The 15687-nt window shown below is 35.9% G+C and overlaps 1 protein-coding gene across 1 annotated transcript; it reads right to left on the bottom strand.

Moving 5' to 3' along the window:
- Positions 1-745: 745 nt before the first annotated feature.
- On the bottom strand, positions 746-10835 carry LOC108107111 (alpha-tocopherol transfer protein-like). Its single transcript, XM_017214500.2, has 8 exons — positions 10531-10835; positions 2186-2446; positions 2035-2126; positions 1792-1945; positions 1609-1734; positions 1364-1542; positions 1147-1297; positions 746-1086 (listed from the first exon to the last, which is right to left on the bottom strand). The coding sequence occupies exons 2-8, from the start codon at positions 2370-2372 to the stop codon at positions 1040-1042; spliced, it is 936 nt and encodes a 311-aa protein (XP_017069989.1). The 5' UTR covers positions 2373-2446; positions 10531-10835; the 3' UTR covers positions 746-1039.
- Between the last annotated feature and the right edge of the window lie 4852 nt (positions 10836-15687).

Below are 15687 nucleotides of genomic sequence, written 5' to 3'. Positions count from 1 at the left end.
GAGTTCTCATTTGTTTTTGTATATGCTCTCTGCATATGGACTTGCTCTCCCATAAGCTTTGAGCGTTTGCGATGCTCTTCCACTAAAAAAAAATTTCGTTTTCCTCTTTCTCCCTTATTGTTCGCCAAATGCAATACAATTTGCTTTTGTTTCTTTCTGCATTATCCTCGAACTCCTTGCTATTTTCGTTTTCTTCATTTCGCCTCATTCTGTTGCTAACTGTAAAATATTTCGTTCTTGTTTTTTCCAGGTTCATCCTCAAACACTTACACTGAAGTTCATTCTTTTTATCTTCTTTTTGCCCTTTAGAGTTTAGTTCTCTTTGGAATTGCTAAACCGTTTCTCTTTCTCTCAGTGCACAGCTGCAAAGCAATACAAAAGCGTCACTAAATATGTATGTGCATGTTTTCTTATAGTTCTTCATTAAAGAGATATTGAAAAAGAATAGCTAAAGGCGTTATTTTTGCATGCAAAGTAAAAAAATATGTTTTTTTGTCAGTGTGTAAAGAGTTTCTTGACATCTCTATATTTGTTTTTTGGTGAATGATCTGCCCTTAGTTTAGATACTTACTTACTGTTTGATAACCTGGTTAAATCTTTTATAAATTCTAAAAAAATTAGTAACAGAGTTCTTTGTAATTGTTTTTAAAGTTTTTTTAGATGCATATCTTTAAAAAAAGTTTCTAGATTACTTACTTAAAGCCTTAAAGATAAACTTCCCTTACTTTACTAATTACCACACAAATTTCAAGTTTTAACAAAATCTTTTTTCATCTTTATTATTTCAATAACAGTTATAGAATATGTATAGTACATAATATGGTATCGAGTTTAATGCCTAGATCATGAGCTTTAATCATGAGCCTGCGAATTATTGTGAATATTTTGATCTGAACCTTAAATTTTAAGGGCAAAGAGACTATGACTTAAAGTACGACAATATTTGCAATATCACAAATGACCCAACTTAAGTGACTAAAATACAAATAGAAAAGGGGAGTTTGGGGAGGGGCTAGTTAGGGGTTTTAATCTTGTACTTTTACTTCTTCATTTTGTAGCCCTCAGTATAGCCATAGCTGTCAGCCACTAAAAGGGAATATTAAGTTAATTAGATTATAAAGTTAGATTAGAAAATATATATCTTACGTTCGTAATCCTTGGAGTAGCACTCGAAGAACTCTCCCAGGAGCTTGCCAGGCGGCAGTTCCCAAGTGGCAGAGCCACCGTATTTGGGAGGCAAGGCACTGGCCTCGATGTGGGAGATCAGGGACTTGTAGTCCTTGCCATGGAAGAAGATCTGCAAGAATTAAGATTTATTATTAAAATATTCTTAACTTTTTAAGTTAGTTCCCTAAGAACTCACCCTCTTGCGCAGCTTCTCCCGAATGAATGGCTTGAAAATGGCGAATAGCATATTGAAAATATATGAATTATTCACGATGTGAACCGCCTTCAAGCGCATGCAGATGCATTCTTGGATGTAGTCCAGCAACATGGCGGCAAACGACGGTGTAAACTGTGTAATGTGGCTAAGTGGCAGCCCTGCAAAAAAGTTAATCTGTGTCAATTAACCTGTTTAATTGCTATTTAATGTCTCTAATTGTTTACCTTCCATATCGATAATGACAACTGCACCGCAAATCTGTGAGTAAGGCTCCACCATGGAACCCAAGACGGTTAATTGAATGCCACGGAACAGATCCACCAAGGGCACTTGGGAGGGTTTCCACTTTTCTGGGTTAAGAAGAACTCTTAGATATGTTTTCTTATTTCTTAATCAGCGAAACTTACTGCCTGCTTCCAAGACTAGAAGACGACGACCGTGCTGATCTCTTTGGGGCAGCAAATTCAGAATATTCGCCTCGAAGACGTTCCTCAACTTGCTGGGGATTATGTTCTCACAAGCGATTCCATACTTCAGTTTCATGTGATAGAAGTTCTTGAGCTGTAAAAGTTAAAGAGAAATGCTTTTAAATAACGGAAACTTTTAACTCTTTAATGTCATCCTAATATCTCCTCACGACTAACACTTACCCTTTTCAAGGCACTGTCTGGATAGTAATGGGTGGGACGCAGGAACATCATCATATACTCATCATCCAGCGGCAGATTCAGGTACTTTTCATCTAGTAAAAATATAAATGAATAAGTTACACATCATAAAAGTTAAGTATCTTAAACTCACTCTGAATCAGTTTCCTGAGCTCCTCGATGGCCTGCTCCTTAACGCCGGGCACCTCCCTCAGCTCGTCTTGGGCCTTCTTCAGCGCCCACTCTGGGGCGGCATCCTTCTCCATACGGATCTGTGCCGAACCCAGATCGATGTAGGGCAACTGTTGCTCGTCATAGCTGATGCACTCTGCCTTGCCCATGATTGGATGGATGTGTGGATGCGATCTGAGATGAGAATTCCGTGATCTGGCGGTTAGGTGTTCACCGGTTCAGGCTGCGAACGAGAATGAAATTGTTTTGGTATCGACTCAAACATTTTGAGTGGTTTGGCAACGATTTCCTCAAAGCGATTGGCACAACTGGGTTACTTCCGCAGCTTGGCCAAAGGCGAAGCTTGGCCCAAAGCAAAAGCAAAACCCAAAGCAAAAGCGGCAACAGTTCAATGCCTCGCCTCCAATGGAAACTGTTAAATACGAGTATATATAGCTAAGATACTATAGCATGTTTATGTATGACTCAATGCTGATCTTCATTAGCAAAAGTCGAAAAGCCGAAAAATCGCCGAAACCACAACGGAAGAGGATTCCGTCGGACAAACAGGTAAATATAGATATAGAAATCTATAGACCGATAGACAATAGTGCCCAAAACTGGTCGCAAAACGTGCGTCCGATGGCTTAAAGCAGTGGATACCCTCACAGGCAAAGGTTATAGAAATTCGGTCAGGGCGTTTGACTAGACTTCTTGGTTAATTTATCAAAAAATCTGCAAAAAACTGTCTAATAAAATTATCTTTTTTGATTTAAATTAAATGCAAATCTAATAAGTTAAGATCAAAGATTAAGTTGGTTAAATAAAAAGTATGAATAAATGTTAGAGAAAATATTCATAAAAATATAAATATTTAGTTTACATTTTTACATTCTTAAACGCTGCTTTCTAAAATCTGAACTTTTCTTACATTAACCCTTACTAGTTAAAGCCTTAAATTCCTTCACAATTTGGCCAAGAGTATTGCAGAAAATATTTAAGTTAAGACATTTTTTAGGGTCTATAATCTCCGACACTTTTCCTCTCTATAATGTATTTCATAGCTATTTTTCTTTACCAACTTAATACGTGCCCCGCCAGTTTGGCTCGCAGACGACTTGGCAACACCTTGGCTAGCAAAACAGAAATAGAAAAAGCTGGCCAGCCCGATGACGTAGCACTTGTGATCTATGCCCTGTCATGAAGGACTTGACAATGGCACACAAAACACATATCAAAACTCGAATTGTTGAGAAGTTAAAGAACCTGGTCTAGTGAGCCCCGGCCTAGAGTAGCGCAAATCGGTTTTGGCCATTAAATCTGATTTACTGCTGCTCTTATGATTCGAAGCAATTAGTAAGTTTTTTTTTGATATTGGCTTTTCTCTGCGGTCAACGCGAATGAAGGTAAAAGTCAAGGCCAAGATCAGAGATTGTTGGCTGATACAATATGTGCTCGTAAGCGTTGGATTGAAGTTGAAAACTCGAATCAGCATTTTGGGCTTTTTGTCATACTGACGACGGCTTTTCGTTGGCTTCCAGAAATTTCGTCAATGAATCTTGTGTAATTTATGCTTTTATTTGGTTTAGGCCTTTCTGTGTTGATTTTGGTCTTTGGCGTGGAGTTCAACAGCCCATAAAGTTATGCGCATACTAATTTGTTGGTCAATCTCGTCTTCTCGGGTGTTGTAAAATCCAATTAAATTAGACAAAAAAATAAGTGACTGAAAATTTGGGTGTGACATGCGAGGAAATCTAATTTTGAGACATTTTCATGATCGTGGGGAATAATATTATGGCCAATTACTAGCACGCAAAATGTCAAGTAAATTGCTCTAAAGAAAAGGTTTAATATCATGTTATAATGCTTTGAAAAAATACCACATAAACTTGTGCAATTCACTTGTGTTTTAACTCTATTTAAGTTAATTTGTTTATCACACTCACTAACTAAATATAAAAACTTAGTCCGAAGGCAAAGTTCTGTTTGGTTTTTGTTGCCTCAACTGAGAAATGGCGAAGGGGTGCTAATTACAAGGAAGTGATCTCTGATCTACGGCTTAATATTATTCTGTTGGCGCTTTTTTCCATGTAGGGAATATCGAATTTAAATTTAGTCACCTAGGGCAGCCCCTTTGTTTGGGATTGAGGCGGTCTCATAGTGATTCAGCACTTATCGCAGCAGGTTTTTATCGTTTCTAGAGTTTATTGAGTTATGTGGGTTGAGTTGAGGAGTAATCAAGTTTATGGGGAGGTTTTTCTTGTTTTAATTTAACATTAAGTTTATTTTTTCAACGTTGATGCACTTAAGGCAGGACAAGGAGTGGTTTTATGACTCTAAGCACGTGCTAGTTAGGGAAACTTTAAGAAGTAAACCTCTTATGGCCTTAATATACACTCCTTATGCCAGTTTCATCCAGTAAATGATCAACTTTTTCCCAGAATTTTAAAGTTTTTTTTATAAAGAAACCAGTTAATAAGGACCTTGGTTTTACGATCAACCTGAAGTCAATGAACGAATCCTTGAACATCATCCTTGGGTTTTTTCCCTTTTTGAAGCTGTTAAACCAGTTCGAATTTTACTACCTTAAAGGTGAGTTTAAAAGGGTTATCAGTATTTTCCACATCGTGGGAAAGTTTTTGTATTTTTACATATATTTTTTTTGATTTTTCCATTCAAATTTAGTAGTCGTTTAGTTTAGTTTAGTTGGCTTTCAGCGCCATCTAGCGAAAATACCGAAAGACTTTTTTGACAACCTAATATAGCCCCAAGATAGGTATAAAATTGGTATAAAATCTCTAAAGATACCACAATTTTATAAATTTAGTTCCCAACTTATTACAAAACATATTTGAGAAGTTATTTTTCATATTTAAGACCACACATACGAGGTGTGTTCAAAAAGTAAGGTGACTCTTCAAATTTCGCGAATTTCAAATTTTTCGATTATCGATTTTTTTGTTTTGTTATATTGGTACACTCTTCCCTAACATCTGTACCAAGTTTCAATGGAACATCCTCTTTTGTTTGGTTGTGAGAGGCGTAAAGTTACAAGTTATTTTGCGAGCTCGGCGATTTTTTGCTATCGAAAAATATGGATCAAAGGATTTGGATTTTTTGGCCAAAAACAACACCACAATAATGCCTCAGCCACCATATTCACCGGATTTGGCCCCATGTGACTTTTTCTTGTTCCCAAAACTGAAGATAATCGAAAAATTTGAAAAATTTGAAATTTGAAAAGTCACCTTACTTTTTGAACACACCTCGTATAACTTCTAAAAGGTTTCGATAATCGAAAAATTTGAAATTCGCGAAATTTGAAGAGTCACCTTACTTTTTGAACACACCTCGTATTCAGTTATTAGTTACTTAACCAAATTATTTAATAAAATGGCATTTAACACAAAAATTTTCGAACCAACAAAGTGATTTTATTAAGCAATATTACATTTTAAATGCTTTTTCATTTGGCTCTTAATTTGTAATCAAATTCTGATCGAAGTGCAAAAAGGCAATTGAAAGTTTAATAAATAGGAATTTGGAAATTTACAGCTTTGATCAGCTTTGAAATCAGATAAATCCAAGGCCCAACAACTCGTTTTTAACAAGCTTGCTTGTAAACCCAGCTTGTTTTTATGACCCACAACAATGTACAGCGAACCCCACTTCACGGATGTACTTCTGGCAGAATCCGATGGGGGTTCGGGGAAAACTTCCATCAGTCGATCAAAGTCTGACGTAAGCAAATAATTACCCAAAAACAATGAGAGAGATGCCTATTAAAAAGCCGGCATTGAGTGCCACAACTTCACCTGCCTCAATAATTATATTCCACTGGGTATTATTTGACTTTATCTCGTTGAACTTTTGTGGCCTTTCACTGGGTTGGACTAAATGGCTGTCACTTGCAAGCGGAAATTGCGAACGAACTGCAGTTTAATAGCAGTAGCCAGTCGGTTAAATAAGCTGATAACTGGTATCGCCAAACAAAAGAAAACTGAACAAAGGAACATTCAAATTGAGTTTGAAAGTCTAATCGGGTTATGTCCACCCATACTAACGAGCGATTACTGTATATAGATTAGCGCACAGCGCACAGAAATAATCCCAAAAGCAAACTGCTAGCTAATCAATTCCAACTTAACTGCTGGCCAGTTAAGTGGGAAAAAAAACAAAACACAACAAGACAAAAATCTAAAGTTTAAAATAAATGCACAAAAATGCACTCAACATGATATGCATAAATAAACAAGCCATATGAAAAATGATCAAAACCGTCAACTAGCTAGCCATTACATGCAAATTATAGTTTTTCTCTTTGTAGTAAAATTATTGGCAACGATTGTCTCGCCGCCACAGATGACGAAGCAATTGTTTGGCAAAAGCCAAGGAAAAACAGAAATTACAAAACCGAAGTTGGAAATACTCTTTGAAATGTATCTAAGATTTACTTCAAAGGCTTTTACTTTCCTTATAGAGATTAAATTTGTTTTATTTACTTACTTAAAGTTTAAAAAGTGCCCAGAGAGAAGCTTGCCAAAACATCATCTTATAATTCCTATTCCATCTTCCACTAGATATACCCCCAGAAAGTGCCAACTTACTTAGCCAGCTACCAGATTATCTCAATCAAACTCTTTACTCTACTAAAGACTTTATTAAAAACTGAAACACCTGAGCCATAAACTCAGCGATTAAGCTAATAAATTGATTACAACCTCCTTCAATATCAGCTGAGTTGCGCCCCTGACTCCCAAATGGGTCAATCCAGTTTATGAACACTGTACATATAGTCCAATGCCAGTTCCGATCAAAAGTCTAAGGCATATCTATCGTGCCTTGCATATCAATCTATTTGGCTTAGTAAGCAATTTGATTTTTATTGTAATGATATAAGCCTGCCAGATCCCATAGCAATTAGCCGGTTATAAGCCAATCAATGAAAGTGGCCAGAACATTAAATGCAAAGGGGGTTCGAGTTAGCTGAAGGCCAGGGAAAATCTGGAATTACCAGTTTAGGGAGGAAACAAGCTAATGATCTTTAAACATCAGTAATTATTTCAGAATTTTTTAAAATTCTTCATGCATTTTTATGGGTTTTATATACATATGGATGTTTTTATAAATAGTTTTTAATAGTTATTAATGGCAATTATTTGCAATTTTAATTTAAGTTTAAGGGTTGCTTTAAAGTAAACACCTCTGAAATGTCAATTTTGTTTAAATAAACCTTAAATTAAGCCGGAAATAATCTTAGGGCTAGGTTCTCAATGACTAATTAGGTTTTTGACACTAAGTTGGCTTCATTTTTTAAAAACTTTTACTTTCTCATTAGCATTTTAAAGTTAATAAGACTTTATAAGATTGAAAACTCTCAACTAGAGGTAGTATTTTAAGCTTTGAGGTTAGAAAAAAGGAAGATATTAGGCTGCCTAAAAAGTCTTGCGGTATTTTCCCTAGTTGGCGCTTAAAGCGCATTGTTCTTGTTTTATTCGTCGCATCAGGTCAAACAATACCTTTTTGGAAAGCTCATTTCACGCGCTAACAGGTGTTTGATTGATTGTCTATTCTTTTAAGTCGTTCGTGAGTTATAGCTTCGCAATCATGGAGCAAAATTAAGAGAAAATACGGCATATTTTACAGTACTACTACGATAAAGGCAAAAATGCATCTCAATAAAATTTGTGCAGTTTATGGACCCGATACAGTTTCCATTTCAACCGCACAACGATGGTATCAAGTTTTCGTTCTGTGAGAGTGGTCGAAGATGCAAGCCCGAGTTTTTGCCAATAGGGAAGCGAGCTTATATGAGAGGGGAATTATGAAGTTGCCATCTCGTTGGGAACGCGTTTCATCGAACAAAACGGCGCATATTTGTCTTGAATCGCATTATTGTAACCAATTTTATACCGCAAGAGAATTTTGACAACCTAATAAATTTCAAGCTTTTAGACTAGAAAAAAGAAGAGAAAAGTGTCCACTTTGCTTTACAATATTTGGCAAACGGAATTTCCTATTCATTCTTGTGATACATGACTTAACATTGAGAAAGTTAATGATTGATTAGTCCTAACTGTTTGACTTTCTTCTAATTCTCTAAAACAAACTGAATATTACTCTCCTGTTTGGAGTCCACAATATGTGGTATGTACATAATGACCATTTTAAGCCTGTTCCAAAAACATTCTTTCTTTATTCTCTTTGACCTTTTGATCTGAGATCAAAACCTAAGTTTGCCTTCCTAGCACTAATATTGCTTAATTTATGTACCTGTTCTGGGAAAATCGAAAAAGTAGGCCCAGCACTGTTTACATTCATAATTTTGTCATAGGTGATATTGACATTGCAAAATTGATAAGCAGACTGCGCCTCTGTGGCCTGCAAGTAATTTCCAAACTTTTAACTAACTTTTAACCAATAAAGAAGATTAAGCAGTCTGTCATCAAACGATGCCAAAATAGTGAATAAAATTAACACTTAGCTAAGCAAAATAGAACACCTCCCAACTTAGATTCAAGACTTTTAAATATTCTATAAAAATAAAACACACTATTGCCTAGTATTTCTTCAGCAAACATGATCTGGGGCAACAGTAAGCAAATAACTCTGGCACAAATCTACTTAGATTTCGAGTTAGCACCTGGAATTCTGTTGGCTCACCCACTGAAAAGTGAACACTGAACCGGCTCGTCAAAAGATAAATAAATACTCGACTTGAATAATTCTCGAGGAGCAGGAATAGCCGGTTTCCGTTTCGGTTTTGGTTTCGGTTTCTTTCACAATGCCAAAAAATCAAACGACCGGATCGTACAAGCTGTGGCTATAAAAATTCGCCTTCAGTTGGCCAAGTACGAAGTTGACTTCTGTATTCCGAAATAAAAAAAATATGTAAATTTCCAGATTCAATAACGGCTCTTTGTATATTTTCGCAAGTCTCTTTTTTTGGCATCCTTCACTTGACAAAATGTTAACAATTTGGGTAAATTTCATGCCCACACACACACACAGACTGAAAAGATGTCTAACTGGTTTTGAGTTCACTTATTTTTTCGGCGACTCTTCGTACTGCCATCGAGTGGAGTGAGAACGGCAAGGTCATCTGCAGAATCAAGCAGAGTGTGTAATGGCTAAATAGAGGAGGCCCAAATAAGTTGCCCAAATAGCACTAATCGCTATGCAAATCGGACTAAATAATCAATGTTATGGTGTCATTAGAGCAAATACTTTCATTGACCAGCGGTGGATCGGCTGATTGGCGTCTGAAATATTTATAAACTGCGACCGTCGATCCCGTGAATCAACAGAAATTAAACCCAAATAGAGTGGGACACAAGATGTTCAACAAAGTTGGGTGCGAGAGTGGGACAGCAGCCTGATGCGTCAATTTGCATTTCAATTGTGTTACATTTGCATGCATTATGAAGGTGACAGTGGGAACACGCTATAAGGAGAGGTATACCTCAAAGGAACTTGCTTGAAGTCTTGACTGGAGTTTTAACAGCTAACTTCTAACCCCTCTAAAGCTTTTAGCATGAATTTTGTTATAAAAAATTCAAAAATCTTTAACTAATATTAAAAGAGAATGTAATTAAACATTTTTGTGGTTGCTTAACCCTTAATTAACCTGTATTTATCTATATAAAAACTGTTTACAGCCAAATTCTTAGAATATCATCTAATCATTTCACCAATTTAAACCTATAATTTGGCAATACAAATACAGTTAGTTGATAATTCCAAACGGTTCATTAAGTTTAACACCTCTGCGCCAGCTTTAAAATAATTTCATACTTAACCCAAAACAACGACACAGTTAACAAGTTCGTTTCATTATTTTGGCCCATTCAAAACTAGCTTCACCTGCTGCAGCCTAACGCCTCTTAACACCGCACATTTTCACACACTCTTCTGCCTTAGGCAATCCCCACTTTACTTAACAACGGAGATATTATCAGCTACCGCAGATCAGAGTGCCACAGTAGTGAGCCATGGAGATTATGAATGGTAATACCCGGGGACATGGGCATGGTGTGGTCTAAGGGGGAGGACGGGTTTACTTCTCCGAATCAAAGCGCACGCGCTGACGAAATTGCAGTCAACGTCAGCAGCGGCAAAGGCAAGTGGTAATTGTTTTTATGGCCAAAAGCCGTAAGCTGCTTGTGGCAGGTAATGCCCGGTTAGCCAGGTGAGCCAGGTGGAGTTGAGGCAGAAAGTGTGTCAACGGGGCTGCGCATGCGCATTGCCCAAAGGCAAAAGTAAAATCAAATCTACGAGTACAATGCCCAAAAAGTGCTTTCTATGAGCCATAATGTTAACGCAACTTACCGCAAAAATACACAGAAAATTACACGCCTTGTAGTACGGAGATATTTGGTTTTCTTTTTTTCTGCTTTTTTTTTTTAAATTTTTTGGCAATGCTAAACTAAATTTCACTGCAGACAAACTTAAGCAATTGGCCAAGAAGGCGGCGGTTGGGGTGGAGCTTATTGGGGGTGTGTGTTTTCGATTTTTTTACTTTTCGGTCAGGACGCGAAATTGGAGGTGCGAACTTGAGACGGAGCAGAAGCGGAAAATGCGGCGACGTCCAAATGGCAACGCGGTCAAAACAACTCTGAGTTTGTGAATCGCTCTCCAGCTCTTGTTATTAATTAACTGGCCAACTCAAGCTTGACAAGAAGAAAAACAAAAACGGCGAACTTTAAATGCTAAACCGAAGTAGAGAGCGGAGTATAAGCTCACTCTCTGCCTCTCTGTTGGCCCTATCCAGCACTGCCAAAAGCTTCGTTCGCAAGACTCTCCCTTCATAAACTTAAGCGATTTACAAGCTTAAAGCTTTAGCTTAAGCATTTTATCCACAGTTAGTAAGAGCCACTAAGCCTTCTTTAGGAAGTATTTTTAGGAAAATTCAAAAAGAAAAAAAGTATTTTATTTCTATAATTTAATTATTAACAATTTTGAGATATATTTACATGGATAAAATTTCAAAAATGGTTACTTTTAATATTTTTTTAAAACTTGACATTGTTAAAGAATTCATTTTTACGTATTTTCTCCAACTTAATGAGCTTAAGAACACTTACAAATCTTAGTTAGGAAACGTCTTCGCAGTGAAGGACCACTTCTGACCAAAATTATAATACCCTCTGCAAGGGTATAAAATAAAACAAGGTAATATTAGGATAAGAACAGCCGATAGCACTTTATGATTGTTAAGGGTTAAGGCTTTACAAAAATATAAATAAAAAAAATATTTCTAAATAAATATTTAATTATTTTTAAAAGTAATATAACAACTGTTACTTTTCTTTAAAAAAAGATCAATATATAATTTGTTTGCTAATATTAAAACAATATCTTAGACTCTAAGTAATCTGTAAAATGTATTAATCGTTCTAACCAATGTAAACAAAATAATCCCCTTTTGGCATTTCCTAACACTGGCTGATCGCCAGAGCTTAACTGCTTCAAAGCAAGGACCTGAACCTTCAAACTTTTAAAAGCTCTGCTTTGCTTTTTGCCTACCTACAAGCCATCGCAAAAACAATAAACGTGCTTTAATCAGCTAATAGTATCAGATCGTGTTAATCTAACAATTAGCCAAGGCATAGGCCCTGGGGGGCGAACTTTAAACACGCTTGAGTAATTCCCATTGTTGTTGCCACTTTTCGTGGTAAACATTTTGCTGATGGCAGCACTCGAAACTGGAATGCTCAACTTTCTTTAGCCAATTTGAAGGCCACCGGGTGAAGTTCATAGCATTTGTTCTTGGCCACTTCTTCGGTTTGCTTGATTTGGCCAAGCTTGCAGTTTTCTTTTTTTAACCAAACGCCGTTTTCGTTATCATCGCCGCTGCTTCTTTTGGCTGATAAATTAAACATTTTTCGCCCTGTTAAGTTATCTAAATTATGGCAGTTTGTGGGGAAATTACGGGTTGGCCATAAAGATAATGACCAAGTATTGAGAGCCAAATAGCTTGTTGATTAATTACTTAATGTGGTTATGTAGAGAAGGTAGTTATAGATATTAATTTATGATATTATTGACATTTTTAAATATTTTAAAACATATTAAAAGGGTTTTTTAGGCAATATTAAAGTTTAGTACATGTTAGGAGAATGCAATTTAGATGTAATTTTAAGTTTATTTTAGTTTTTATAATTATTATTTATTCCTTTCTTAGCTTAAACATGATTTTAGGGTATTGTTCATATTAGTTTACCTTTTTTATATTTTCCTTAAAGATTATTCATTTTATGCTTTTAAAAAATGTCTAAAAAATTAAAGAAAAGCTCTTCTTAATGTCTAAACAATATACAAAAGTACTTAGCATTAAAGCATTTATAAAACAATATTCTAGAAACAATTATAATAATCGTAAAAAGCATTTAGGCCCTCTTAGAACCTACAGTTAAGTGCCTCAAATTATATACCTGAGAAGAGTTGACTTGGACTGTAACTGACCTCACCAGACGACCGTAAAAGTGTACTCTTCCACCTATGATAGTTATCTCAACCTTGTCTATAGTCCAACCAAAAATATTTTCGAGGGTCGTAACTGGGCAAAAACTTCAAAAAATAGTCATTCAGTTTTAACACTAATTTTTTCAAATTTCCAAAAAAAACATCTTAAAGACTGTTCATCAGTGGTTTTCCCTTGTAAATATTTTCCAAAAGCCAATATTTAATCACAGATGACACACATTCACGGCCTGCCCCTTTGGCTGCAAACTGAAATCACTTCCGACGTCAGCGATTACTGGAGGAGCAAAGTCGAACTTGGAAATCAGCTCGACATACGCCTCAGTGGGTGCACTTCGTCCGGTTGGGTAAATTGATTTTGGTAAGACATCGATTGATCGTATGCTCTATTAATTGAGTGTACTTTGAGCAGCTGTTTTTCTCGTAATTAAATAATGTAACTAGATACAGTTACTCACCTGCTGACAAGTACTAAAGTTCACATGGGACATTTTACCTTGTCCCTTCTTGATTATGAACATGTGTCAAATATGGTAGGTAGTACACTATCTTGACCTTATCACTGGAGGCATGAAAAATACTTCCAATACTTCTCCGCTGGGGATTTTCAACTTATCAACGGAAGCCACGGAATCTAACCATGATATACATCATGCATATAGACTGCATATCTTGCGATTAGTTTTAGAGGGGCTATATATAAATATTTTTAGCCTACCGGCATTAGTTGGCTAAGAAGTCTTTTAAGGTTATTGAGATTAGCCTTCTTAAGGCTATATATATCTTAGATATAGGTGCTTAGCTTGCTAGTACAAGGTGGCCCCTGTAGCGTTTGCTTTTTGAACTATCGATAAATATGATATTGGCATTGTCAATCAAAGTCAGATATTTAGTAGAAGATTTGCGGTTTACGAAATGATTAAAACCCAAATCTTTCGTGGCCCACTTAATTTTTAATACATAGTTAGTTACTATCAAATCTCAAAGGGTTAAGGTTATGGATTGCCAACATGTTAATTTCAAGAAGATTTAACAGAAGACTTACAAAATCTTTATAGAACTTGTTTTGACCACAGTAAATCTGTTATTTAAGAATTATAAAATATTTACTGTTTAGAAGTCAAGATCATAGTGTAAGAACATGGTTTAAAAACTGAAATCAAAATGAATGTATTTCCTAAAGGTTTCAGAATGAATATTTTAATGGGGTTTTATATTTGGATTTTAATTGAAGAAGCTAGAATGTTAAGTCACATTTAAACTACATTTTTAAGCAGCATTTAATATTTTCAAATATTTTTAAATATCTTATCTGTCATTATTCAACATTTTCTTAACACTATCTATCCAACCCAAATCACTGTCAGAAATTCGCTACAACCGAACCCCTCAACACCTGTGCCTCTCCAGATAAGTTTGTTGATCGAATCTATTGAATGTTTTTTTTTAGCAAATAGGATTCAAATCGAACCTGCTCACTCCCAAACACATAACTAAATCTTTTTAACGCATTCAAATCCTCATCAGGAATAGCAAAACAGAAGCTCATTGAACCAGCTGATGCAGCACCAATGGCAGTATCAATAACATTCGGAAAGAATGAATTAAGACGTTCGGCGACTTAGTAACAAAATAAAGTGAAAACAATAACAAAAACAACTTAAATACTTGAGCAAAATCGAAAACAAAGAAACAACAACAATAGCAACAGTACATCGGGTTGACGACTACGTTGAGGCTTCGACAACAGAAATCGTATCAAGAGTGCAGACTTTGCCCTATGACTACACTATATGGCCGTAGTATAAAACAGTAATTCTTAGTTTCAGATACAGTGGTTTATCGATAACATGTACTGGGGTTCATAATCTATCTAAACTTAAGAATACTCTTTAAGTATTTCAAGGTCTTGCTAATATATTTTAATTAAATATTATTTATGATTAAGGAGATCTTTTTTATCAGTTTTAAATATTGTAGAATTAATAATAAAACATAAAAACATAGATCATGTAAGTTACAATAAACCTTTTAAATGCACAGTTAACTCTCTCGAGGGCCCACTGTACTTGTATAAGAACACGTATAAGTCGATATTAGCAAAGAAGGCAACAATATGGTTTTGTGTTTGGGACATGAATTTCAAAACAAAGACCCGATCACGTACCAATAATAACAATATGAAATGCAGCAACAAAAGCTACTAACAATGATAACGGGTCGCGATTCACGATCCCCGATCCGATTCAATGCCCCGAAAGGTGTGAAAAGACGAAGATCCATCCAATCACAACCCCGCAACTCTCCTACCACCCACTCTTGACTTGACAAACAAAAACAAAAGGTTTCTCTGTAAATCAAAAAGGAGAGAGAAAGAGAGAACAGAGCAGAGCAGCGCTGCCATTGATAAGGATTATGAGCTGTGATTAGAATGGCTCTCTCTCTTGCCAGTAGAACACACCGAAACATTCGATAATAGCCCTAGGAGCAGAATATTTTTGGGAGCTATTATCACTTAAGAATTCCATGTTGGACTTTAGACGAAAGTAGTTTTCATACCCTGTAAAAAGTTGGTAGTTTGTGGGTTAATAGGATTGGTAGTAAAGGATGAAGCAAGTTAACATATAACATAGTAAGGTATTTACAAATCGAAAATATGTAAGATTGTGGTTTAATATGGTTAGTAGTAGGTAAAATATGATCAATTATTAACATTATATAGGGTGGCCCATGTAGCGTTTGCTTTTTGAATTTATTTAGCAGAAGGTTTGTAATTTACGAAATGGTTTGCAGGGTACTTCTAAGTAGTATAGTTTCGCATTATCTTAACGCTTTACGGGCATTATGAGTGGCTCCATAAACAGTGCGCTGTTTCCGCTGTCAATAGGCTGGTTCAACCTTTTTTCCGCTGTTAATTGATATTTATGCTTTTTTTTAACAAATTTGTCTTTTTTATTACGTGCCCCAGACGCCGAGATGTAGCCAGGGTAAGTTCGAGGTAAA

Source organism: Drosophila eugracilis, unplaced genomic scaffold (genome assembly GCF_018153835.1).
Source record: "Drosophila eugracilis isolate 14026-0451.02 unplaced genomic scaffold, ASM1815383v1 contig_1850, whole genome shotgun sequence".
NCBI classification, from domain to species: domain Eukaryota; kingdom Metazoa; phylum Arthropoda; class Insecta; order Diptera; family Drosophilidae; genus Drosophila; species Drosophila eugracilis.
The sequence above is the reverse complement of the archived record's forward strand: the minus strand, read 5'-3'. Positions and strand labels throughout refer to the sequence as shown.

Bases quoted from the DNA above. Each gene is read 5' to 3' on its own strand.
- LOC108107111 (XM_017214500.2), bottom strand. From the start codon at position 2,372: ATGGGCAAGGCAGAGTGCATCAGCTATGACGAGCAACAGTTGCCCTAC. The intron at 1,735-1,791 runs GTAAGTTTCGCT...TTCTTAACCCAG, and splicing joins TCTAGTCTTGGAAGCAGGCA to AAAAGTGGAAACCCTCCCAA. The intron at 1,087-1,146 runs GTAAGATATATA...ATTCCCTTTTAG, and splicing joins CTACTCCAAGGATTACGAAC to TGGCTGACAGCTATGGCTAT.